We start from the raw sequence: 25,858 nt of genomic DNA on the forward strand, positions 1-25,858 counted from the left end.
CAGTATGGTAATATCACAACACACCATGGACCAGTATGGTAATATCACAACACACCATGGTCCAGTATGGTAATATCACAACACACCATGGTCCAGTATGGTAATATCACAACACACCATGGACCAGTATGGTAATATCACAACACACCATGGTCCAGTATGGTAATATCACAACACACCATGGACCAGTATGGTAATATCACAACACACCATGGTCCAGTATGGTAATATCACAACACACCATGGACCAGTATGGTAATATCACAACACACCATGGTCCAGTATGGTAATATCACAACACACCATGGACCAGTATGGTAATATCACAACACACCATGGTCCAGTATGGTAATATCACAACACACCATGGTCCAGTATGGTAATATCACAACACACCATGGACCAGTATGGTAATATCACAACACACCATGGTCCAGTATGGTAATATCACAACACACCATGGACCAGTATGGTAATATCACAACACACCATGGACCAGTATGGTAATATCACAACACACCATGGTCCAGTATGGTAATATCACAACACACCATGGACCAGTATGGTAATATCACAACACACCATGGACCAGTATGGTAATATCACAACACACCATGGTCCAGTATGGTAATATCACAACACACCATGGACCAGTATGGTAATATCACAACACACCATGGACCAGTATGGTAATATCACAACACACCCATGTGATAGTGAAGTGATGGTAGTATAACAGTGGTAGTGAGGTGATGGTGATATGCCAGTGATGGTGAGGTAGTGATGCTGTAGCAGTGATAGTGATATATCAGTGAATGTAAGGAGGAAATATCAGAGTGAGGTGAAAATGCAGTGAAAGTGAAATGGTGTAGGTGTTACAGTGATAGTGTTATGTGATAGTGAGCTGTTGGTGATATAACAGTGACAACAGCTGTCATATAGTGACACCAACAATTTGTTACTCAACATGGTCAGTATATGACCCTAAGTGTGGGGCCTGAAGTGATGGTGATATATAGAGGTGATAGTGAAGCTACAGTGATACAGCAATGACAGGTTACAGTACTGAGAAGATATAGCATTGATAGTGATACAGCCGTCATTGTCAGGTATATGATACCAAAGTATAAATACCAAAGTGTTAAATACCAAAAATAGTGAAGTTATGATGATATAGTGATGGTGTGTCCTTAAATTACATTGGCATCAAAACACGCAGTCCATGGTGATGCAGGAGTGATGGTGATAGTGGTGGTACAGTGAACTAGAGTGGCAGCACAACACCACAGTAGTGATGGTGATGGTACAGTGAACTAGAGTGGCAGCACAACACCACAGTAGTGATAGTGGTGGTACAGTGAACTAGAGTGGCAGCACAACACCACAGTAGTGATAGTGGTGGTACAGTGAAGTAGAGTGGCAGCACAACACCACAGTAGTGATAGTGGTGGTACAGTGAACTAGAGTGGCAGCACAACACCACAGTAGTGATAGTGGTGGTACAGTGAACTAGAGTGGCAGTACAACACCACAGTAGTGATGGTGGTGGTACAGTGAACTAGAGTGGCAGCACAACACCACAGTAGTGATAGTGGTGGTACAGTGAACTAGAGTGGCAGCACAACAACACAATAGTGATGGTACAGTGTTACGGACCCGAATCCAGCGTCCAAGCCTGGAGCAGTGACGACCACGCCATCTGTGGGTCAGCTCCCGAAACCCCCTCCAAATGGACGACAACACCTGGTGAGGACGAGGTGTACTGGCCACGAGGGCCAGTTTCCAGTCCTGTTCAGCTCACAACACAGCCGCTGCTGACCTCTGGTGAGGTGGTGCTCAGACGACAACGCCATCTATGGAGTGGATAGGTGGGCGTTTGGGTCTGAGCCTGTAAGTGAGGTGCTTTAGTGGATCCCTGTTACTGATGACGTGTCTGATTACAGAGTCGACCTGGGACTGCTGTAATGGAAGTTGAGTCAGTCTACCCAAGGCAGCCGTCTCGTCACCAAGTGTTTGCTGCAGCAGCTGTGAGTCGCCCCCCGGAAGAACACTGTGGTGTTACCCTGCCTGTGAAGCGGCAGTTGAAGGATTGTCATACCCGGGACTGACTGGTGGAGACGCTTAACCACTGGGGTGTTGTGGAAAGGAGAGTGATCTGTGGTATCACACGAGGCTCCTGACTAGGGCGCGACCCTAGTATCGCTCGTGGAGTGGCCTAACCAGCGTCGCTGATTTGGAACCTGCCAGCTATCTGCTGGACTTGTGGTTGACGGCCTCCATGACGGTGCCCCCAGTGGAACTGTGTTTTGGCTGGCCTGTGGCCGGGGTAGACTCAAGATTCTCGAAGGATTCGTCATGAGGCCACGAGAGCACCAAGAGCTTGGCACCGTGAAGATCCAGAGTCTTCAGAAGACAACAGTGTAGATAATAGTGTTTATACCCCCCCCCCCACCGTGTAATCGTTTATATCATATTTATTGGTGAAGGTGTTAATTATAATATTAAGTTTTTGACTTTATTCCCCTTCCCCTTTAATTTACTTGCGTTACGGATCTCATCCCTTGAAAGCCACTACTGGTTTGGGGCCGGATACCCTTCCTCTAACAACATCAGAGTAAGAACCCAGTTGCGACCCGAGAGGGCCGTAACATACAGTGAACTAGAGTGGCAGCACAACACCACAGTAGTGATGGTGGTGGTACAGTGAACTAGAGTAGCAACACATCACCACAGTAGTGATGGTGATGGTACAGTGAACTAGAGTGGCAGCACAACACCACAGTAGTGATGGTGATGGTACAGTGAACTAGAGTGGCAGCACAACACCATATTAGTGATGATGGTGGTACAGTGAACTAGAGTGGCAGCACAACACCACAGTCCACCACAGTCACCTCCGTAATGTCACTGTGGTTGACTGCTGCCCTCACCACATCCAGGCCGCTCACCACATCCAGGCCGCTCACCACATCACCGAAGACATGTGACCACTGGCCACCACCCTGGAGGTCCCTGGTGGTGATGACGAACTGGGCACTCCTGGAACTCCCCAGCGCATACAAGGCCCGTACAGCTCCTGCCCGGCCTGACCTCCGGTACTGCCCCTGGAAGTCGGGCTGCAGTGGGGCTCCTCCCTTACCATCATTAGTCTCGTAGTCTCCGCCCACCACCCACTCCGCCGGCTGACCCTTGCCCCCCACCAGCAACAGTTTAGTGTTACGGTAGGTGTGGCCCCGCTGGCCCGTACACAACAACACAAACTGTCTGGTCAGCGGAGTGTCAGGGGTCAGCCGGATGGTGACCCGCCCTCTTGTTGCCCCGCCCACCCGAGGTCAATGAACGCCAGGGTGCAGGAGGGGTCCGGTACGCCCACAACCTCACTCTCCTGCAGGAAATGAAATGAATCATGCTGATAACTGTATAACAAAATGTTATCATATTAGTTATCATAACTCAGTAAGTCAGTAAAGTCAGTAAGAGAAGTGGGTATAACACAGTAACCTGGAGGGTGTGGGCGTGGGCGGGCGTGGGCTGACGCAGGAGTGGGTGGAGGTACAGCTGTCCGTCTTGTAGAGTTATCCTGGCGGAGCGGCGGCCATCTTGGTCTTCCTGGACGGCCAACACCCGGCCAGCCTCCACCAGCCTCTTGACGGGCTCCCTCATCCTGCGGAGGTCCTCAACCTGTGGACAGTGTCAGCCCCATTATCACCTGTGGTCAGTGTCAGCCACATTATCACCTGTGGACAGTGTTAGCCCCATTATCACCTGTGGTCAGTGTCAGCCCCATTATCACAAGTGGACAGTGTCAGCCGCATTATCACCAGTGGACAAAGTCGGCCCCATTATCACCTGTGGTCAGTATCAGCCCCATTATCACCTGTGATCAGTGTCAGCCCCATTATCACCTATAGTCAGTGTCAGCCCCATTATCACCTGTGGTCAGTGTCAGCCCCATTATCACCTGTAGTCAGTGTCAGCCCCATTATCACCTGTAGTCAGTGTCAGCCCCATTATCACCTGTGGTCAGTGTCAGCCCCATTATCACCTGTGGTCAGTGTCAGGCCCATTATCACCTGTGGTCAGTGTCAGCCCCATTATCACCTGTGGTCAGTGTCAGCCCCATTATCACCTGTAGTCAGTGACAGCCCCATTATCACCTGTGGTCAGTGTCAGCCCCATTATCACCTGTGGTCAGTGTCAGCCCCATTATCACCTGTGGTCAGTGTCAGCCCCATTATCACCTGTGGTCAGTGTAAGCCCCATTATCACCTGTGGTCAGTGTCAGCCCCATTATCACCTGTGGACAGTGTCAGCCCCATTATGCTGGACCTGTAGCTGCAGCCCCCCCTCTACTGGCAGGGGGTTGGTGTTGAACCTGTGGCTCCAGACCCCTCTACTGGCAGGGGGTTGGTGCTGGACCTGTAGCTATATCCCCCCTCTACTGGCAGCGGATTGGTACTGGACCTGTAGCTCCAGCCCCACTCTACTGGCAGGGGGTTGGTGCTGGACCTGTAGCTCCAGCCCCCCTCTACTGGCATTGGATTGGTGCTGAACATGTAGCTCCAGCCCCCCTCTACTGGCAGAAGGTTGGTGCTGGACCTGTAGCTCCAGCCCCCCTCTACTGGCATGGCATTGGTGCTGGACCTGTAGCTCCAGACGCCCCTCTACTGGCAGCGGACTGGTACTGGACCGTAAGCTCCAGCCCCCCTCTACTGGCAGGTGGTTCATGCTGGACCTGTAGCTCCAGCCCCCCTCTACTGGCAAAGGGTTGGTGCTGGACCTGTAGCTCCAGCCCTCTTCTACTGGCAGGTGGTTGATGCTAGACCTGTAGCTCCAGCCCCCCTCTACTAGCAGGGGGTTGGTGCTGGACCTGTAGCTCCAGCCCCCCTCCCCCTCGACAGGCAAGGGGCATGGTGCTGGACCTGTAGCTCCAGCCCCCCCTCTACTGGCAGGGGGTTGGTGCTGGACATGCAGCTCCAGACCCACCCTCTACTGGCAGAGGAGTTGGTGCTGGACCTGTAGCTCCAGCCCCCCCCCCCCCTCTTCTGGCAGGGGGTTGGTGCTGGACCTCTAGCTCCAGCCCCCCCCCCTCTACTGGCAGGGGGTTGGTGCTGGACCTGTAGCTCCAGCCCCCCTCTACTGGCATTGGATTGGTGCTGGACCTGTAGCTCCATCCCCCCTCTACTGGCAAGGGGTTGGTGCTGGACCTGTAGCTCCAGCCCCCTCTACTGGCAGAGGAGTTGGTGCTAGACCTGTAGCTCCAGACGCCCCTCTACTGGCAGCGGATTGGTACTGGACCGTAAGCTCCACCCCCCTCTACTGGCAGGGGGTAGGGGCTGGACCTGTAGCTACAGCCCCCTCTACTGGTAGGGGGTTGGTGTTGAACCAGTAGCTCCAGTCCATCTCTACTGGCAGGGGGATAGTGTAGGACCTCCAGCCCCTCTCAATTGGCAGGGGTTTGGTGCTGGACCTGTAGCTCCAGCCCCCCTCTACTGGCAGGGGGTAGGTGCTGGACCTGTAGCTCCAGTCCCCCTCTACTGGGAGGGGTTGACGCAGGGCCTGTAGCTCCAGCCCCTCTCTACTGGCAGGGGGCTGGTACTATAGCTCCATCCCCTTCTACTGGAAGGAGGTTGGTGCTGGACCTGAAGCTCCATCCCCCCTCTACCGGCAAGGGGTTGGTGCTGGACCTGTAGCTCCACCACTCTCTACTGGCAGGGAATGGGGCTGGACCTGTAGCTCCAGCCACCCTCTACTGGCAGGGGGTTGGTGCTGGACCTGTAGCTCCAGCCCCCCTCTACTGGCATGGGGTTGGTGCTGGACCTGTAGCTCCAGACCCCCTCTACTGGCATGGGGTTGGTGCTGAACCTGTAGCTCCAGCCCACCTCTACTGGCAGGGGGTTGATGCTAGACCTGTAGCTCCAGCCCCCCTCTACCGGCAAGGGGATGGTGCTGGACCTGTAGCTCCAGCCCCCCTCTACTGGAAGGGGGTTGGTGCTGAACCTGTAGCTCCAGCCCCCCTCTACTGGCAGGGGGATGGTACTGGACCTGTAGCTCCAGAACCCCTTCTCCCCCTCTACTGGCAGGCGATTAGTGCTGGACTTGTAGCTCCAGCCCCCCCCCTCTACTGGCAGGGGGTTAGTGCTAGACCTGTAGTTCCAGCCACCCCCCTACTGGCAGGGGGTTGGTGCTAGAACTGTAGCTTCAGCCCCCCCCCTCTACTGGCAGGGGGGTGGTGCTGGACATGTAACTCCAGCCCCCCCTCTACTGGCACGGGGTTGGTGATGGACCTGTAGCTCCAGCCCCCTCCCCCCTCTCTACTGGCAGGGGGGATGGAGCTGGACCTGTAGCTCCAGCCCCCCTCTACTGGCAGGGGGTTGGTGCTGGACTTGTAGGTCCAGCCCTCTTCTACTGGCAGGTGGTTGACGCTAGACCTGTAGCTCCAGCCCCCCTCTACTAGCAGGGGGTTGGTGCTGGACCTGTAGCTCTAGCCCCCCCCCCTCGACTGGCAGGGGGCATGGTGCTTGACGTGTAGCTCAAGACCCCCCCCCCTTCTTCTGGCAGGGGGTTGGTGCTGGACCTGTAGCTCCAGCCCCCTCTACTGGCAGGGGTAGGTGCTGGACCTGTAGCTCCAGCCCCCTCTACTGGCAGGGGTAGGTGCTGGACCTGTAGCTCCAGCCCCCTCTACTGGCAGGGGTTGGTGCTGGACCTGTAGCTCCAGCCTCCCTCATCTGGCAGGGGATTGATGCTGGATCTGTAGCTCCAGACCTCCCTCTACTAAAAGGGGGTTGGTGCTGGTCCTGTAGCTTCAACCCTCCTCTAATGGCAGAGGGTTGGTGCTGGACCTGTAGCTCCATCCCTACTTGATTGGCAGGGGGTTGGTGCTGGACCTCTAGCTCCTGCCCCCCTCTACTGGCAGAGGGTTGGTGCTGGACCTGTTGCTCCTACCCCTCTCTACTGGCAAGGGGTTGGTGCTGGGCCTGTAGCTTCAGCCCTCCTCTAATGGCAGGGGGTTGGTGCTGGACCTGTAGCTTCAGCCCTTGTCTAATGACAGGGGGCTGGTGCTGGACCTGTAGCCCCAGCCCCCATGTACTAGCATGGGGTTGGTGCTGGATCTGTAGCTCCAACCCCCATGTACTAGCATGGGGTTGGTGCTGGACCTCTATGTCCAGCCACCCTCTACTGGCAGGGAGTTCGTGCTGGACCTGGGTTCGTGCTGGACCTGTAGCTCCAGCCCCCCTCTACCGGCAAGGGGATGGTGCTGGACTTGTAGCTCCAGCCCCCCTCTACTGGAAGGGGGTTGGTGCTGGACCTGTAGCTCCAACCCTCCCCCCCCCTCTACTGGCAGGGGGTTGGTGCTGGACCTGTAGCTCCAGCCCCTCCTCTACTGGAAGGGGGTTGGTTCTGGACCTGTAGCTCTAGTCCCCTTCTACTGACAGGGGGTTGGTGCTGAACTTGTAGCTCCAGCCCCTCCTCTACTGGCAGGGGGTTGGTGCTGGACCTGTAGCTCCACCCCCCTCTACTGGCAGGGGGTTGGTGATGGACCTGTAACTCCAGCCCCTCCTTTACTGGCAGGGATTGGTGCTGGAACTGTAGCTCCAGCCCCTCCTCTACTGGAAGGGGGTTGGTTCTGGACCTGTAGCTCCAGTCCCCTTCTACTGGCAGGGGGTTGGTGCTGAACTTGTAGCTCCAGCCCCTCCTCTACTGGCAGGGGGTTGGTGCTGGACCTGTAGCTCCACCCCCTTCTACTGGCAGGGGGTTGGTGATGGACCTGTAACTCCAGCCCCTTCTTTACTGGCAGGGGTTGGTGCTGAACTTGTAGCTCCAGCCCCCCTCTACTGGCAGGAGGTAGGTGCTGGACCTGTAGCTCCAGTCCCCCTCTACTGGCAGGGGTTGGTGCTGGGCCTGTAGCTCCAGCCTCCCTCTACTGGCAGGGGGTTGGTTGTGGACCTTTTGCTCCAGCCGCCTCTACTGGAAGGGGGTTGGTGCTTGACCTGAAGCTCCAGTCCCCCCAATACTGGAAGGGGGTTGGTAGTGGACCTGTAGTTCCAGAACCCCCCCCCCTCTACTGGCAGGCGATTGGTGCTGGACTTGTAGCTCCAGCCCCCCCCCCCCCACTGCTAGCAGGGGCTTGGTGCTAGACCTGTAGTTCCAGCCCCCTTCTACTGGCAGGAGGTTGGTGCTGGACCTGTAGCTCCAGCCCCCCCCCCTCTCTACTGGCAGGGGGTTGGTGCTGGACCTGTAACTCCAGCCCCCTCTTTACTGGCAGGGGGGTTGGTTCTGGACCTGTAGCTCCAGCCCAACTCTACTGGCAGGGGGTTGATGCTAGACCTGTAGCTCCAGCCCCCCTCTACAGGAAGGGGGTTGGTGCTGGACCTGTAGCTCCAGCCCCCCCCCCTCTACTGGCAGGGGGTTGGTGCTGGACCTGTAGCTCCAGCCCCCCTCTACTGGCAGGTGGTTGATGCTAGACCTGTAGCTCCAGCCCCCCTCTACAGGAAGGGGGTTGGTGCTGGACCTGTAGCTCCAGCCCTCTTCTACTGGCAGGTGGTTGATGCTAGACCTGTAGCTCCAGCCCCCCTCTACTGGCAGGGGGTTGGTGCTGGACCTCTAGCTCCAGCCCCCCCCCCCCTCTACTGGCAGGGGGTTGGTGCTGGAACTAAAGCTCCATCCCCCTCTACTAGCAGAGGAGTTGGTGCTGGACCTATCGCTCCAGCCCCCCCCCCCCCTCATCTGGCAGAGGGTTGGTGCTGGACCTGTAGCTCCAGACCTCCCTCTACTGGCAGAGGAGTTGATGCTGGACCTGTAGCTCCAGCCCCCCTCTACTAGCAGGGGGTTGGTGCTGGACCTGTAGCTCCAGCCCCAGTCTACTGGCATGGGATTGGTGCTGAACCTTTTAGCTCCAGCCCCCCTCTACTGACAAGGGGTTGTTGCTGGACCTGTAGCTCCAGCCCCCTTCTACTGGAAGGGGATTGGTGCTGGACCTGTAGCTCCATCCCCCCTCTATTGGCAAGGGGTTGGTGCTGGACCTGTAGCTCCAGCCCCCTCTACTGGCAGAGGAGTTGGTGCTAGACCTGTAGCTCCAGCCCCCCTCTACTGGCAGAGGAGTTGGTGCTAGACCTGTAGCTCCAGACGCCCCTCTACTGGCAGCGGATTGGTGCTGGACCTCCAGCCCCCCTCTATTGGCAGGGGGTAGGTGCTGGACCTGTAGCTCCAGTCCCCCTCTACTGGCAGGGGTTGGTGCTGGGCCTGTAGCTCCAGCCCCCCTCTAATGGCAGGGGGTTGGTACTGGACCTATAGCTCCATCCCTACTTTATTGGCAGAGGGTTAGTGTTGGACCTGTAGCTCCAGCCCCCCTCTACTGGCAGGGCGTTGGTGCTGGTCCTGTAGCTTCAGCTCCCCTCTACTGGCAGGGGGTAGGTGCTGGACCTGTAGCTCCAGTCCCCCCTCTACTGGCAGGGGTTGGTGCTGGGCCTGTAGCTCCAGCCCCCCTCTAATGGCAGGGGGTTGGTGCTGGACCTGTAGCTCCATCCCTACTTTATTGGCAGGGGGTTGGTGCTGGACCTGTAGCTCCAGCCCCCCTCTACTGGCAGGGGGTAGGTGCTGGACCTGTAGCTCCAGCCCCCCTCTACTAGCAGGGGGGCGGGGGGTTGGTGCTGGACCTGTAGCTCCAGCCCCCCTCTACTGGCAGAGGGTTAGTGCTGGACCTGTTGTATCACTGTAAAGTGTTTGGTTTAGTTTATTTAAAATATATATGGTACATGAGTCACAGACAGGGATTTGGAAAGGCGCCAAGTTGTCGGCCTGAGATCTCACACCTCAAAGCGTTAATGACCCCAAGTGACCTGAGGTCAGATCATACGAATTTCACCTTGCTTCTGCTAATCTCATAATTGGAGCCTGGTAGCCTTCAAACATGCCGACGTTTAAGGAGTGGCTTGGTAGAGAGCCGGAGGCTATCTACTTGTGGGCGGAGTTAGCTACTAGGTTCCCCAATATATACTCGGAGAGCTATCGATTCGAGAGCATTAAGAAAAAGAACAGCAGACGAGCCAGCAGAGCAGAGAAGACGTCCCTAGCAGGGAGGCTGTCGGCCGGCAGGGCGAGACAGTCTCTGTCAAGCTACAGACCCCCCCTCCCTCTATCCAGCTATAGGCAGAGACACTTGGTGAGTTGAGCAGTAAGGTGACTTGGTCGTGTTTTACAAGTGTTGTGTGATGATCAGGGGCAGTCAGTTGTAGTGTTCTCAGATTCTTGGAGGATGACTCACTTTGAATATTAATCTTTAACATTTTAATTGGATTGCTTAAGTTATGATATTTATCATGAAAATATAATTGTTGAATTTATTATTTAAATGGTCTTTCACTGTGTTCCTAGAAATTTTGAGTTGAGGTGAGAAACCCTCTGGGATTATTGGTTCCCTGATATTAATGAGTACATGGTTGGAGTTGATACATGATAAAGATGGGACAGATTAATAATGACCTCTTGTTAACATCTTTTGAGAATATTGTGATTCAGACAAGTTCCATTCCTTGTCTTGTATGTAATGATCTAGAATGGATGGTGGCAGCATTTCGTCTTCTACTATCTACTTTTCTACTTCTACTTTCTACTCTTCTACTTCTACCTATCTACACCTCTCCCTCCACCCTCCTCTAAACTCTCACTTTCAACTAATAACCGTCCTCGCTCCTCCCACCTCCCTACCTTCTCACCCCAAACCCTCACTAATTACTTCACTATTCATTTCTTTCCTTTCGTTTTCTTTTATACGTCTGGGGCAATGATTCTGTATTCTAGAGTTCTCTCTAGAGTTCCGGGTAGCGGATCCAGTTACTGCGCCTTGTAGTCTTAGCACCTAGGTAGTCAAATACCTAGGTTACAAGGTGTTGAACGAGAGAAGCTGCCTTAGGAACTCTGGGAGTGCTCTAGAATAGTTAGCTAACTGGGGACGGGATAACGGACTAAAGAGAGCTGTTTCCCCCGGCCTCGTTAGTTGACTGGGGGTGGAATAATGGACAAGATAGAGCCATTTCCCCCACCCCCCCGTTACAATGTTGGCAGCGGTGTTGAACAATGTTATGGTTGTGTTCATTTAACATTGTTCAGTCCCACGTGTCCTTTTGCCGCTCAGGCGCTATCAGGGAGATCTTGACAGGTGTTTAATATTCGCGAGTTAGCGAGTTTTTTCAGGTTAGGAGATGGTGATTCTCTGGCGTTGTGTTTTAGTGATTTTGTGTTTTGTGAAGTTCAGGGAATGTTCACCAGAACTTGCGTGTGTAGTGATTTATGTTAGTGTTAAGATTTGGTGATTTGGGAACTTAGCGGTTGGTGGTAGTGGAAGTCAGCTGAGTGTGACAGGTGACCACGCATGTCCCACGGGGACACCCAGCCACCGCTGGTCTCCAGGTCAGTGGGGAGTGGCAGGTGTAGTTCTTAAGTAGTTTTAAGTGGTGGTTCTGCTTAGATTATTGCGATCGACTGTTTTACTCCATTTGAACGCAATAACCCGAGGTGTACTGGTTTTGTACAGCATGCTAGGGGGAGGCTTAGCATGTCAGTAGACTTCACGTTGGGGACGCTCGACGTTAGATAGTCTGGTCACAGGGGTGGCAACAGTTTTGAGTTGTTGACCGGCGGAGAAGCTAGGGAAACACTCTGGGTCACGTAGGTGGCTGTAGGTTAAGGGTGGGAGTAATGGTTAATTATGTACTTAAGATTAGGAACGGTACAGTTAAGTTTAGGCTAGTGTTTTGTCTATTAGTGTTGATTTTTTTTTTGTGTCAAGTTAAAAGTAGTGATGACCTTATTCTCTCTTCTCTAAACTTTACTCTGTTACTGTTTTATGTTCCACCAAGTCAATATCATTCAGAGTTAATTGGATTATTAAAATTTGAGTGTAGTCGTTGCCAGGAGGAGAGCGGTATGATTAGACTGTGTAACCCTATACAAACTACAGGGTCACACTACATTTTGGAGAGCACGGTATTGTTGCCTTTATGTTCATTCACAGGTGGGAGCCAGAGGAGAGGCGCGACACATATACAGAAGAGGGAGACGGCTGCTGTGTACCACACTCAGGGGCGTTCCTCACCACCACCACGACCAGCCCCGGCCTGGAGGTCATGGATCCACCACCACCACCACCACCCCGGGGACCCCAAGATGCAGCCCTCTCGGTCGGTCAACATTGGTCTACCCAGTGGACCCCAGGACGGACGGACCCCAGTGGACCCCAAGACGGACGGACCCCAGTGGACCCCAGGTCGTTCTGCAGACGACCCAGTAAAGATAGAAGAGGAACAACAATGACTCCAGTCTGTCCCACCAACATCGGTCTACCCAGGATGGACCCCAGGACGGACGGACCCCAATGGATCCCAGGTCGCTTGTCAAAGACCCATGGGAGGAGGAAGAGAGGAGAAAGAAGAGAGGAGGAGGAAGAGAGGAGAAAGAAGAGAGAAGAAGGAAGAGAGAAGAAGGAAGAGAGAAGAAAGAAGAGAGAAGAAAGAAGAAGAAAAGACAAGCTGAGTGAGACACGATGCCTAGTGTCCCTTGCTGGTGTCAGCATCATTGCATGGAGCGTAATTGCAAGACAGGATCGTTTGCCTTAACTGGCCGCCTCTCCTGCAAGCATGTTGCTCTGTTGAGTGATTCTCCCTGTGTCATGCGGACTTGATGTGGCTGTCAGAAGTAGCTCTCTGAAGGAGGCGTGCTGGAGCAACAGGGAGGAAGAAGAGTAGGATGGGATTTCTACTGTTGGCAACTATATGAAGGTCTCGAACCTTGTAGTCCCCATAGCTGTGAAGAACCCCAATATACGTCTCTCATGGTGACTGACGTAGGGCCAATTACAGATCAGCTGGAACAACCGAATTCCACGGTCCTGTGCGCAGTTCAAGTAGTAACGGCTTTCTGTTTGACCAAGGGTTGTTGTGCGTTAACGACGGAGAAGCGACGGAGGCAGTTGTGTTGAAGAAATGTGGTACAGGATTATCTACAAAACCAAGCAGTGACGTCGCCCAGCCAGAGACAATGGACGTCTGTCTACATATTTCATTTTTAGAGTAGGATGATGTATATTTGTTTAGCTAGGATGTATTCTTTTCGTTAATAAAGTTGTCGCACACAGCTAGCTCGCTTTAGCAGTGTTGCAAAAAACTTTATTTTCGGGGAGAAGGGGAGATGTAACACTGTAAAGTGTTTGGTTTAGTTTATTTAAAATATATATAGTACATGAGTCACAGACAGGGATTTGGAAAGGCGCCAAGTTGTCGGCCTGAGATCTCACACCTCAAAGCGTTAATGACCCCAAGTGACCTGAGGTCAGATCATGCGAATTTCACCTTGCTTCTGCTAATCTCATAATTGGAGCCTGGTAGCCTTCAAACATGCCGACGTTTAAGGAGTGGCTTGGTAGAGAGCCGGAGGCTATCTACTTGTGGGCGGAGTTAGCTACTAGGTTCCTCAATATATACTCGGAGAGCTATCGATTCGAGAGCATTAAGAAAAAGAACAGCAGACGAGTCAGCAGAGCAGAGAAGACGTCCCTAGCAGGGAGGCTGTCGGCCGGCAGGGCGAGACAGTCTCTGTCAAGCTACAGACCCCCCCCCTCTATCCAGCTATAGGCAGAGACACTTGGTGAGTTGAGCAGTAAGGTGACTTGGTCGTGTTTTACAAGTGTTGTGTGATGATCAGGGGCAGTCAGTTGTAGTGTTCTCAGATTCTTGGAGGATGACTCACTTTGAATATTAATCTTTAACATTTTAATTGGATTGCTTAAGTTATGATATTTATCATGAAAATATAATTGTTGAATTTATTATTTAAATGGTCTTTCACTGTGTTCCTAGAAATTTTGAGTTGAGGTGAAAAACCCTCTGGGATTATTGGTTCCCTGATATTAATGAGTACATGGTTGGAGTTGATACATGATAAAGATGGGACAGATTAATAATGACCTCTTGATAACATCTTTTGAGAATATTGTGATACAGACAAGTTCCATTCCTTGTCTTGTATGTAATGATCTAGAATGGATGGTGGCAGCATTTCGTCTTCTACTATCTTCTCTTCTACTTCTACTATCTACTCTTCTACTTCTACCTATCTACACCTCTCCCTCCACCCCTCTCTAAACTCTCACTTTCAACTAATGACCTTCCTCGCTCCTCCCACCTCCCTACCTCTCACCCCAAACCCTCACTAATTACTTCACTATTCATTTCTTTCCTTCCGTTTCCTCTTATACGTTTGTGGCAATGATTCTGTATTCTAGAGTTCTCTCTAGAGTTTCGGGTAACTGATCAAGTCACGGCGCCTTGTAGTCTTAGCACCTAGGTAGTCAAATACCTAGGTTACAATGTGTTGAACGAGAGAGGTTGCCTTAGGAACTCTGGAGGTGCTCTAGAATAGTTAGCTAACTAGGGACGGGATAACGGACTAGAGAAAGCTGTTTCCCCCGGCCTCGTTAGTTAACTGGGGGTGGAATAATGGACAAGATAGAGCTATTTCCCCCCACCCCCCGTTACACTGTAGCTCCTACCCCTCTCTACTGGCAAAGGGTTGGTGCTGGGCCTGTAGCTTCAGCCCTCCTCTAATGGCAGGGGATTGGTGCTGGATCTGTAGCTCCAACCCCCATCTACTAGCATGGGGTTGGTGCTGGACCTGTACGTCCAGCCACCCCTCTACTGGCAGGGAGTTCGTGCTGGACCTGTAGCTCCAGCTCCCCCTCTACTGGCTGGGGGTTAGTGCTGGACCTATAGCTCCAGCCTCCCTCTACCGGCAAGAGGATGGTGCTGGACCTGTAGCTCCAGACCCCTTCTACTGGCTGGGGGTTGGTGCTGGACCTGTAGCTCCAGCCTCCCTCTACTGGCAGGGGGTTGATGCTGGACCTGTAGCTCCAGCCCCGCCTCTACTGGTAAGGGGTTAGTGCTGGACCTGTAGCTCAAGCCCCGCTCTACCAGCAAGGGGATGGTGCTGAACCTGTAGCTCCAGCCCCCCTCTACTGGAAGGGGGTTGGTGCTGGACCTGTAGCTCCAGCCCCCCCCTCTACTGGCAGGGGATTGGTGCTGGACCTGTAGCTCCAGCCCCTCCTCTACTGGAAGGGGGTTGGTTCTGGACCTGTAGCTCCAGTCCCCTTCTACTGACAGGGGGTTGGTGCTGAACTTGTAGCTCCAGCCCCTCCTCTACTGGCAGGGGGTTGGTGCTGGACCTGTAGCTCCACCCCCCCTCTACTGGCAGAGGGTTGGTGATGGACCTGTAACTCCAGCCCCTCCTTTACTGGCAGGGATTGGTGCTGGACCTGTAGCTCCAGCCCCTCCTCTACTGGAAGGGGGTTGGTTCTGGACCTGTAGCTCCAGTCCCCTTCTACTGGCAGGGGGTTGGTGCTGAACTTGTAGCTCCAGCCCCTCCTCTACTGGCAGGGGGTTGGTGCTGGACCTGTAGCTCCACCCCCTTCTACTGGCAGGGGGTTGGTGATGGACCTGTAACTCCAGCCCCTTCTTTACTGGCAGGGGTTGGTGCTGAACTTGTAGCTCCAGCCCCCCTCTACTGGCAGGGGGTAGGTGCTGGACCTGTAGCTCCAGCATCCCTCTACTGGCAGGGGGTTGGTTGTGGACCTGTTGCTCCAGCCGCCTCTACTGGCAGGGGGTTGATGCTTGACCTGAAGCTCCAGTCCCCCCTCTACTGGAAGAGGGTTGGTAGTGGACCTGTAGCTCCAGAACCCCCCCCCCTCTACTGGCAGGCGATTGGTGCTGGACTTCTAGCTCCGGCCCCCCCCCCTCTACTAGCAGGGGCTTGGTGCTAGACCTGTAGTTCCAGCCACCTTCTACTGGCAGGAGGTTGGTGCTGGACCTGTAGCTCCAGCCCCCCCCCCTCTCTACTGGCAGGGGGTTGGTGCTGGACCTGTAACTCCAGCCCCCTCTTTACTGGCAGGGGGGTTGGTTCTGGACCTGTAGCTCCAGCCCAACTCTACTGGCAGGGGGTTGGTACTGGACCTGTAGCTCCAGCCCCCCCCCCTCTACTGGCAGAAGGTTGGTGCTGGACCTGTAGCTCCAGCCCCCCTCTACTGGCAAGGGGTTGTTGCTGGACCTGTAGCTCGGGCCCCCTTCTACTGGAAGGGGATTGGTGCTGGACCTGTAGCTCCATCCCCCCTCTACTGGCAAGGGGTTGGTGCTGGACCTGTAGCTCCAACCCCCTCTACTGGCAGAGGAGTTGGAGCTAGACCTGTAGCTCCAGACGCCCCTCTACTGGCAGCGGACTGGTACTGGACCGTAAGCTCCAGCCCCCCTCTACTAGCAGGGGGTAGGTGCTGGACCTGTAGCTCCAGCCCCCTTCTACTGGAAGGGGATCGGTGCTGGACCTGTAGTTCCATCCCCCCTCTACTGGCAAGGGGTTGGTGCTTTACCTGTAGGTCCAGCCCCCTCTACTGGCAGAGGAGTTGGTGCTAGACCTGTAGCTCCAGTCCCCCTCTACTGGCAGGGGGTTGGTGCTGGACCTATAGCTCTATCCCTACTTTATTGGCAGGGGGTTGGTCCTTGACCTGTAGCTCCAGCCCCCCTCTACTGGCAGGGGGCTGGTAATATAGCTTCATCCCCCTCTACTGGAAGGGGGTTGGTGTTGGACCTGTAGCTCCAGCCCCCCTGTACTGGCAGGGCGTTGGTGCTGGTCCTGTAGCTTCAACTCCCCTCTACTGGCAGGGGGTAGGTGCTGAACCTGTAGCTCCAGTCCCCCCTCTACTGGCAGGGGTTGGTGCTGGGCCTGTAGCTCCAGCCCCCTTCTAATGGCAGGGGGTTGGTGCTGGACCTGTAGTTCCATCCCTACTTTATTGGCAGGGGGTTGGTGCTGGACCTGTAGCTTCAGCCCTCCTCTAATGGCAGGGGGTTGGTGCTGGACCTGTAGCTTCAGCCCTCATCTAATGGCAGGGGGTTGGTGCTGGACCTGTAGCTTCAGCCCTTGTCTAATGGCAGGGGGTTGGTGCTGGATCTGTAGCTCCAACCCCCATCTACTAGCATGGGGTTGGTGCTGGACCTGTACGTCCAGCCACCCCTCTACTAGCAGGGGGTTCGTGCTGGACCTGTAGCTCCAGCCCCCCCTCTACTGGCAGGGGGTAGGTGCTGGACCTGTAGCTCCAGTCCCCCTCTACTGGCAGGGGTTTTTGCTGGGCCTGTAGCTCCAGCCTCCCTCTACTGGCAGGGGGTTGGTTGTGGACCTGTTGCTCCAGCCCTCCTCTACTGGCAGGGGTTGGTGCTGGGCCTGTAGCTCCAGCCCCCCTCTAATGGCAGGGGGTTGGTGCTGGACCTGTAGCTCCATCCCTACTTTATTGGCAGGGGGTTGGTGCTGGACCTGTAGCTCCAGCCCCCCTCTACTGGCAGGGGTTGTTGCCGGACCTGTAGCTCGGGCCCCCTTCTACTGGAAGGGGATTGGTGCTGGACCTGTAGCTCCATCCCCCCTCTACTGGCAAGGGGTTGGTGCTGGACCTGTAGCTCCAGCCCCCTCTACTGGCAGAGGAGTTGGAGCTAGACCTGTAGCTCCAGACGCCCCTCTACTGGCAGCGGACTGGTACTGGACCATAAGCTCCAGCCCCCCTCTACTAGCAGGGGGTGGGTGCTGGACCTGTAGCTCCAGCCCCCTTCTACTGGAAGGGGATCGGTGCTGGACCTGTAGCTCCATCCCCCCTCTACTTGCAAGGGGTTGGTGCTGGACCTGTAGGTCCAGCCCCCTCTACTGGCAGAGGAGTTGGTGCTAGACCTGTAGGTCCAGTCCCCCTCTTCTGGCAGGGGGTTGGTGCTAGACCTATAGCTCCATCCCTACTTTATTGGCAGGGGGTTGGTCCTTGACCTGTAGCTCCAGCCCCCCTCTACTGGCAGGGGGCTGGTAATATAGCTTCATCCCCCTCTACTGGAAGGGGGTTGGTGTTGGACCTGTAGCTCCAGCCCCCCTGTACTGGCAGGGCGTTGGTGCTGGTCCTGTAGCTTCAACTCCCCTCTACTGGCAGGGGGTAGGTGCTGGACCTGTAGCTCCAGTCCCCCCTCTACTGGCAGGGGTTGGTGCTGGGCCTGTAGCTCCAGCCTCCCTCTACTGGCAGGGGGTTGGTTGTGGACCTGTTGCTCCAGCCCTCCTCTACTGGCAGGGGTTGGTGCTGGGCCTGTAGCTCCAGCCACCCTCTAATGGCAGGGGGTTGGTGCTGGACCTGTAGCTCCATCCCTACTTTATTGGCAGGGGGTTGGTGCTGGACCTGTAGCTCCAGCCCCCCTCTACTGGCAGGGGTTGTTGCTGGACCTGTAGCTCGGGCCCCCTTCTACTGGAAGGGGATTGATGCTGGACCTGTAGCTCCATCCCCCCTCTACTGGCAAGGGGGTGGTGCTGGACCTGTAGCTCCAGCCCCCTCTACTGGCAGAGGAGTTGGAGCTAGACCTGTAGCTCCAGACGCCCCTCTACTGGCAGCGGACTGGTACTGGACCATAAGCTCCAGCCCCCCTCTACTAGCAGGGGGTAGGTGCTGGACCTGTAGCTCCAGCCCCCTTCTACTGGAAGGGGATCGGTGCTGGACCTGTAGCTCCATCCCCCCTCTACTGGCAAGGGGTTGGTGCTGGACCTGTAGGTCCAGCCCCCTCTACTGGCAGAGGAGTTGGTGCTAGACCTGTAGGTCCAGTCCCCCTCTTCTGGCAGGGGGTTGGTGCTGGACCTATAGCTCCATCCCTACTTTATTGGCAGGGGGTTGGTCCTTGACCTGTAGCTCCAGCCCCCCTCTACTGGCAGGGGGCTGGTAATATAGCTTCATCCCCCTCTACTGGAAGGGGGTTGGTGTTGGACCTGTAGCTCCAGCCCCCCTGTACTGGCAGGGCGTTGGTGCTGGTCCTGTAGCTTCAACTCCCCTCTACTGGCAGGGGGTAGGTGCTGGACCTGTAGCTCCAGTCCCCCCTCTACTGGCAGGGGTTGGTGCTGGGCCTGTAGCTCCAGCCCCCTTCTAATGGCAGGGGGTTGGTGCTGGACCTGTAGCTCCATCCCTACTTTATTGGCAGGGGGTTGGTGCTGGACCTGTAGCTTCAGCCCTCCTCTAATGGCAGGGGGTTGGTGCTGGACCTGTAGCTTCAGCCCTCCTCTAATGGCAGGGGGTTGGTGCTGGACGTGTAGCTTCAGCCCTTGTCTAATGGCAGGGGGTTGGTGCTGGATCTGCAGCTCCAACCCCCATCTACTAGCATGGGGTTGGTGCTGGACCTGTACGTCCAGCCACCCCTCTACTAGCAGGGGGTTCGTGCTGGACCTGTAGCTCCAGCCCCCCCTCTACTGGAAGTGGGTAGGTGCTAGACCTGTAGCTCCAGTCCCCCTCTACTGGCAGGGGTTTTTGCTGGGCCTGTAGCTCCAGCCTCCCTCTACTGGCAGGGGGTTGGTTGTGGACCTGTTGCTCCAGCCCTCCTCTACTGGCAGGGGTTGGTGCTGGGCCTGTAGCTCCAGCCCCCCTCTAATGGCAGGGGGTTGGTGCTGGACCTGTAGCTCCATCCCTACTTTATTGGCAGGGGGTTGGTGCTGGACCTGTAGCTCCAGCCCCCCTCTACTGGCAGGGGTTGGTGCTGGGCCTGTAGCTCCAGCCCCCCCTCTAATGGCAGGGGGTTGGTGCTGGACCTGTAGCTCCATCCCTACTTTATTGGCAAGGGGTTGGTGCTGGACCTGTAGCTCCAGCCCCCCTCTACTGGCAGGGGGTAGGTGCTGGACCTGTAGCTCCAGCCCCCCTCTACTAGCAGGGGGGCGGGGGGTTGGTGCTGGACCTGTAGCTCCAGCCCCCCTCTACTGGCAGAGGGTTGGTGCTGGACCTGTAGCTCCTACCCCTCTCTACTGGCAAAGGGTTGGTGCTGGGCCTGTAGCTTCAGCCCTCCTCTAATGGCAGGGGGTTGGTGCTGGACCTGTAGCTTCAGCCCTTGTCTAATGGCAGGGGATTGGTGCTGGATCTGTAGCTCCAGCACCCCATCTACTATCATGGGGTTGGTGCTGGACCTGTACGTCCAGCCCCCCCCCCCTCTACTGGCTGGGGGTTAGTGCTGGACCTATAGCTCCAGCCCCCCTCTACCGGCAAGGGGAGGGTGCTGGACCTGTAGCTCCAGCCCCCTTCAACTGGCTGGGGGTTGGTGCTGGACCTGTAGCTCCAGCCTTCCTCTACTGGCAGGGGGTTGATGCTGGACCTGTAGCTCCAGCCCCCCCCCCTCTACTGGTAGGGGGTTAGTGCTGGACCTGTAGCTCAAGCCCCCCTCTACCGGCAAGGGGATGGTGCTGAACCTGTAGCTCCAGCCCCCCTCTACTGGAAGGGGGTTGGTGCTGGACCTGTAGCTCCAGCTCCCCCCCTCTACTGGCAGGGGATTGGTGCTGGACCTGTAGCTCCAGCCCCCCTCTACCGGCAAGGGGTTGGTGCTAAACCTGTAGCTCCAGCCCTTTCTCTACTGGCAGGGGGTTGGTGCTGGACCTGTAGCTCCACCCCCCTCTACTGGCAGGGGGTTGGTGATGGACCTGTAACTCCAGCCCCCCTTCACTGACATGGGATTGGTCCTGAGCCTGTAGCTCCAGCCCGCCCCCCTCTACTGGCAGGGGGGTTGGTGCTGGACCTGTAGCTCCAGCCCCCCTCTACTGGCAGGGGGGTTGGTGCTGGACCTGTAGCTCCAGCCCCCCCTCTACTGGCAATGGGTTGGTGCTGGACCTGTAGCTCCAGGCCCCCTCTACTGGCAATGGGTTGGTGCTGGACCTGTAGCTCCAGTCCCCCTTTCCTGGCAGGGGGTTGATGCTAGACCTGTAGCTCCAGCCCCCCCTCATCTGGCAGGGGGTTGGTGCTGGACCTGTAGCTCCAGCCCCCCCTCTTCTGGAAGGGGATAGGTGCTGGACCTGTAGCTCCAGCCCCCCTCTACTGGCAGTTCGTTGGTGCTGGACCTGTAGCTCCAGCCCCCTCTACTGGCAGGGGGGTTGGTGCTGGACCTGTAGCTCCAGCCCCCTCTACTGGCAGGGGGTTGGTGCTGGATCTGAAGCTCCAGCCCACCTCTACTGGAAGGGGGTTGGTGTTGGACCTGTAGCTCCAGTCGCCCCCCCCCCCCATCCTTCTACTGGCAGTAGTCGGGTGCTGGACCTGTAGCTTGAGCCCTTGTCTAATGGCAGGGGATTGGTGCTAGATCTGTAGCTCCAACCCCCATCTACTAGCATGGGGTTGGTGCTGGACCTGTACGCCACCCTCTACTGGCAGGGGGTTCGTGCTGGACCTGGGTTCGTGCTGGACCTGTAGCTCCAGCCCCCCTCTACTGGCAGGGGGTTAGTGCTGGACCTATAGCTCCAGCCCCCCTCTACCGGCAAGGGGATGGTGCTGGACCTGTAGCTCCAGCCCCCTTCTACTGGCTGGGGGTTGGTGCTGGACCTGTAGCTCCAGCCTCCCTCTACTGGCAGGGGGTTGATGCTGGACCTGTAGCTCCAGCCCCCCCTCTACTGGTAGGGGGTTAGTGCTGGACCTGTAGCTCCAGCCCCCCTCTACTGGTAGGGGGTTAGTGCTGGACCTGTAGCTCAAGCCCCCCTCTACTGGCAGGGGGTTGGTGCTGGACCTGTAGCTCCAGCCCCCCCCCCTCTACTGGCAGGGGATTGGTGCTGGACCTGTAGCTCCAGCCCCCCCCCCTCTACTGGAAGGGGGTTGGTTCTGGACCTGTAGCTCAAGTCCCCTTCTACTGGCAGGGGGTTGGTGCTGAACCTGTAGCTCCAGCCCCTTCTCTACTGGCAGGGGGTTGGTGCTGGACCTGTAGCTCCACCCCCCTCTATTGGCAGGGGGTTGGTGATGGACCTGTAACTCCAGCCCCCCTTTACTGGCGTGGGATTGGTGCTGAACCTGTAGCTCCAGCCCCCTCTAATTGCAGGGGTTGCTGCTGGACCTGTAGCTCCACCCCCCTCTACTGGCAGCGGATTGGTACTGGACCGTAAGCTCCAGCCCCCCTCTACTGGCAGGGGGTTGGTGCTAGACCTGTAGCTCCAGACACTCCTCTACTGGCAGCGGATTGGAAGTGGACTGCAAGCTCCAGCCCCCCTCTACTGGCAGGGGGTAGGTGCTTGACCTGTAGCTATAGCCCCCCTCTACTGGCAGGGAGTTGACAATAGACCTGTAGCTCCTGCCCCATCTACTGGCAGGGGGTTGGTGCTGGACCTGTAGCTACATCCCCCCCCTCTACTGGCAGGGGGTTGGTGTTGAACCAGTAGCTCCAGTCCATCTCTACTGGCAGGGGGTTGGTGCTGGACCTGTAGCTCCGGACCTCCTCTACTGGCAGGGGGATGGTGCTGGACCTCCAGCCCCCCCCCTCTATTGGCAAGGTGCTGGACCTGTAGCTCCAGTCCCCCTCTACTGGCAGGGGTTGGTGCCGGACCTGTAGCTCCAGCCCCCCTCTACTGGCAGGGGGGTTGGTGCTGGACCTGTAGCTCCAGCCCCCCCCTCTACTGGAAGGGGGTAGGTGCTGGACCTGTAGCTCCAGCCCCCCCCTCTACTGGCAGTGCGTTGGTGCTGGACCTGTAGCTCCAACCCCCCTCTACTGGCAGGGGGTAGATGCTGGACCTAAGGCTCCAGCCCCCTCTACTGGCAGGGGGTTGGTGCTGGACCTGTAGCTCCAGCTCCCCTCTACTGGCAGGGGGGTTGGTGCTGGACCTGCAGCTCCAGCCCCCCCCCCCCTCTACTGGAAGGGGGTAGGTGCTGGACCTGTAGCTCCAGCCCCCCTCTACTGGCAGTGGGTTGGTGCTGGACTTGTAGCTCCAGCCCCCTCTACTGGCAGGGGGGTTGGTGCTGGACCTGAAGCTCCAGCCCCCCTCTACTGGCAGCGGATTGGTGCAGGACCTGAAGCTCCAGCCCGCCTCTACTGGCAGGGGGTTGGTGTTGGACCTGTAGCTCCAGCCCCCCCCCCCCTATCCTTCTACTGGCAGTAGTCGGGTGCTGGACCTGTAGCTCCAGGCCCTCTCTACTGGCAAGGGGTTGGCGCTGGATCTGTAGCTCCGGGCCCCCCTCTACTGGCAGGGGGTAGGTGCTGGACCTGTAACTCCAGCCCCCTCTACTGGCAGGGGGTTGGTGCTGAACATGTAGCTCCAGCCCCCCTCTGCTGGCAGGGCGTTGGTGCTGGTCCTGTAGCTTCAGCCCTCCTCTAATGGCAGGGGGTTGGTGCTGGACCTGTAGCTCCATCCCTACTTTATTGGCATGGGGTTGGTGCTGGACCTGTAGCTCCAGCCCCCCTCTACTAGCAGGGGGGCGGGGGGTTGGTGCTGGACCTGTAGCTCCAGCCCCCCTCTACTGGGCAGGGGGTTGGTGCTGGACCTGTAGCTCCTACCCGTCTCTACTGGCAAGGGGTTGGTGCTGGGCCTGTAGCTTCAGCACTTTTCTAATGGCAGGGGGGTTGGTGCTGGACCTGTAGCTTCAGCCCTTGTCTAATGACAGGGGGCTGGTGCTGAACCTGTAGCTCCAGCCCCCCTCTACTGGCAGGGGATTGGTGCTGGATCTGTAGCTCCAACCTTAATCTACTGGCATGGGGTTGGTGTTGGACCTGTACGTCCAGCCACCCTCTACTGGCAGGGGGTTCGTGCTGGACCTGTAGCTCCACCCCCCTCCTTACTGGCTGGGGGTTGGTTCTAGACCTGTAGCTGCAGCCCCCTTCTACTGGCAGGGGGCTGATTCTGGACCTGTAGCTCCAGCCCCACCACTCTACTGGCAAGGGGGGGGGGTGCTGGACCTGTAACTCCAGCACCCCTCTACTGGCAGGGGATTGGTGCTGGACCTGTAGCTGCAGCCCCCTCTACTGTTAGAGGGTTGGTGATGGGCCTGTAGCTCCAGCCCCCCTCTACTGGCAATGGGTTGGTGCTGGACCTGTAGCTGCAGCCCCCCTCTACTGGCAGGGGGTTGGTGCTGGACCTGTAGCTCCAGCCCCCCTCTACTGGCAATGGGTTGGTGCTGGACCTGTAGCTGCAGCCCCCCTCTACTGGCAGGGGGTTGGTGCTGGACCTGTAGCTCCAGCCCCCCTCTACTGGCAGGGGGGTTGGTGCTGGCATTGTTTGGGAGTTTGTTGGCAGTTTCAAGGCTTCAGTCTCTTCAAACCCAGCAGTGGTCTGTTTTGGTTCACTGTCTTCCTGGATGCTTTCCCGGTAGGTTGGTGGAGTGTCACCCGCTCTCTGTGCCTCTGTGAGGGGCCAGGATCCCGGGTTCAATAGAGGATCACGGGTTCAATCACCATGCAGGACAGAAATGGTTCACATGTTTCCTTTCACCTGTTGGGCCTGTTCACCTACCAGTAAATATTTATCCCAGAGGTAGGAAACTATTGTAAATTGTATATTAAGGAAAGTCAGCAGTTGACCTAGGGGAACCTCGATAAACCTAAGAACAGGCTTCCTCTCCACAAAACCCAACTCAATATCTTGTGATATGACCTACGAGAGAAAATAAGAAACTTACTGTTAATTGCTTCTGGTGGATCTCTCCAGTGATTTCCTGAACTTTATTCATGATGCTGGAGGCTGAGTCTCCCAGGTGTACGGGGTCAGCTGTGGCACCTGTCTCTGTGGTCATCATCTCCAGGGCCTCCCTGATGGTCTCCTGCACCTGCCATTACCAACACAAACATTAATGGTGGAGGCTGAGTCTCCCAGGTGTACGGGGTCAGCTGTGACACCTGTCTCTGTGGTCGTCATCTCCAGGGCCTCGCTGATGGTCTCCTGCACCTGTCATTACCAACACAAACATTAATGGTGGAGGCTGAGTCTCCCAGGTGTACGGGGTCAGCTGTGGCACCTGTCTCTGTGGTCATCATCTCCAGGCACTCCCTGATGGTCTCCTGCACCTGTCATTACCAACACAAACATTAATGGTGGAGGCTGAGTCTCCCAGGTGTATGGGGTCAGCTGTGGCACCTGTCTCTGTGGTCATCATCTCCAGGGCCTCCCTGATGGTCTCCAGCATCTGTCATTACCAACACAAACATTAATGGTTGAGGCTGAGTCTCCCAGGTGTACGGGGTCAGCTGTGGCACCTGTCTCTGTGGTCATCATCTCCAGGGCCTTCCTGATGGTCTCCTGCACCTGTCATTATTAACACAAACATTAATGGTGGAACCTGGACTATAATGAAGCATCAGGCTCTGAGTAAAGTAACTGGACTATAATGAAGCATCAGGCTCTGAGTAAAGTAACTGGACTATAATACCTGGTTGATGGGGTTCTGGGAGTTCTTCTACTTCCCAAGCCCGGCCCGAGGCCAAGCTTGACTTGTGAGAGCTTGGTCCACTAGGCTGTTGCTTGGAGCGGCCCGCAGGCCCACATACCCACCACAGCCCGGTTGGTCCGGCACTCCTTGGAGGAATAAATCTAGTTTCCTCTTGAAAATGTCCACGGTTGTTCCGGCAATATTTCTTATGCTTGCCGGGAGGACGTTGAACAACCGCGGACCTCTGATGTTTATACAGTGTTCTCTGATTGTGCCTATGGCACCTCTGCTCTTCACTGGTTCTATTCTACATTTTCTTCCATATCGTTCACTCCAGTACGTTGTTATTTTACTGTGTAGATTTGGTACTTGGCCCTCCAGTATCTTCCAGGTGTATATTATTTGATATCTCTCTCGTCTTCTTTCTAGTGAGTACATTTGGAGGGCTTTGAGACGATCCCAATAATTTAGGTGCTTTATTGCGTCTATGCGTGCCGTATATGTTCTCTGTATTCCCTCTTATTTCAGCAATCTCTCCTGATCTGAAGGGGGAAGTGAGTACTGAGCAGTACTCAAGACGGGACAACACAAGTGACTTGAAGAGTACAACCACTGTGATGGGATCCCTGGATTTGAAAGTTCTCATAATCCATCCTATCATTTTTCTGG

At 56.0% G+C, this 25,858-nt stretch overlaps 2 protein-coding genes across 4 annotated transcripts in view; both read right to left on the reverse strand.

Annotated features, from left to right (window-relative positions):
• Positions 1–25,858, reverse strand: part of LOC123747665 (E3 ubiquitin-protein ligase TRIM32-like) — a 335,458-nt gene that overhangs the window by 256,630 nt on the left and 52,970 nt on the right. The gene's annotated exons all lie outside the window — the stretch shown is intronic.
• Positions 1,988–24,610, reverse strand: LOC138372095 (uncharacterized). Its single transcript, XM_069337356.1, has 3 exons — positions 24,443–24,610; positions 3,502–3,681; positions 1,988–3,385 (listed from the first exon to the last, which is right to left on the reverse strand). The coding sequence occupies exons 1-3, from the start codon at positions 24,557–24,559 to the stop codon at positions 3,287–3,289; spliced, it is 396 nt and encodes a 131-aa protein (XP_069193457.1). The 5' UTR covers positions 24,560–24,610; the 3' UTR covers positions 1,988–3,286.

The sequence above is a fragment of the Procambarus clarkii genome, chromosome 37 (genome assembly GCF_040958095.1).
Source record: "Procambarus clarkii isolate CNS0578487 chromosome 37, FALCON_Pclarkii_2.0, whole genome shotgun sequence".
NCBI classification, from domain to species: domain Eukaryota; kingdom Metazoa; phylum Arthropoda; class Malacostraca; order Decapoda; family Cambaridae; genus Procambarus; species Procambarus clarkii.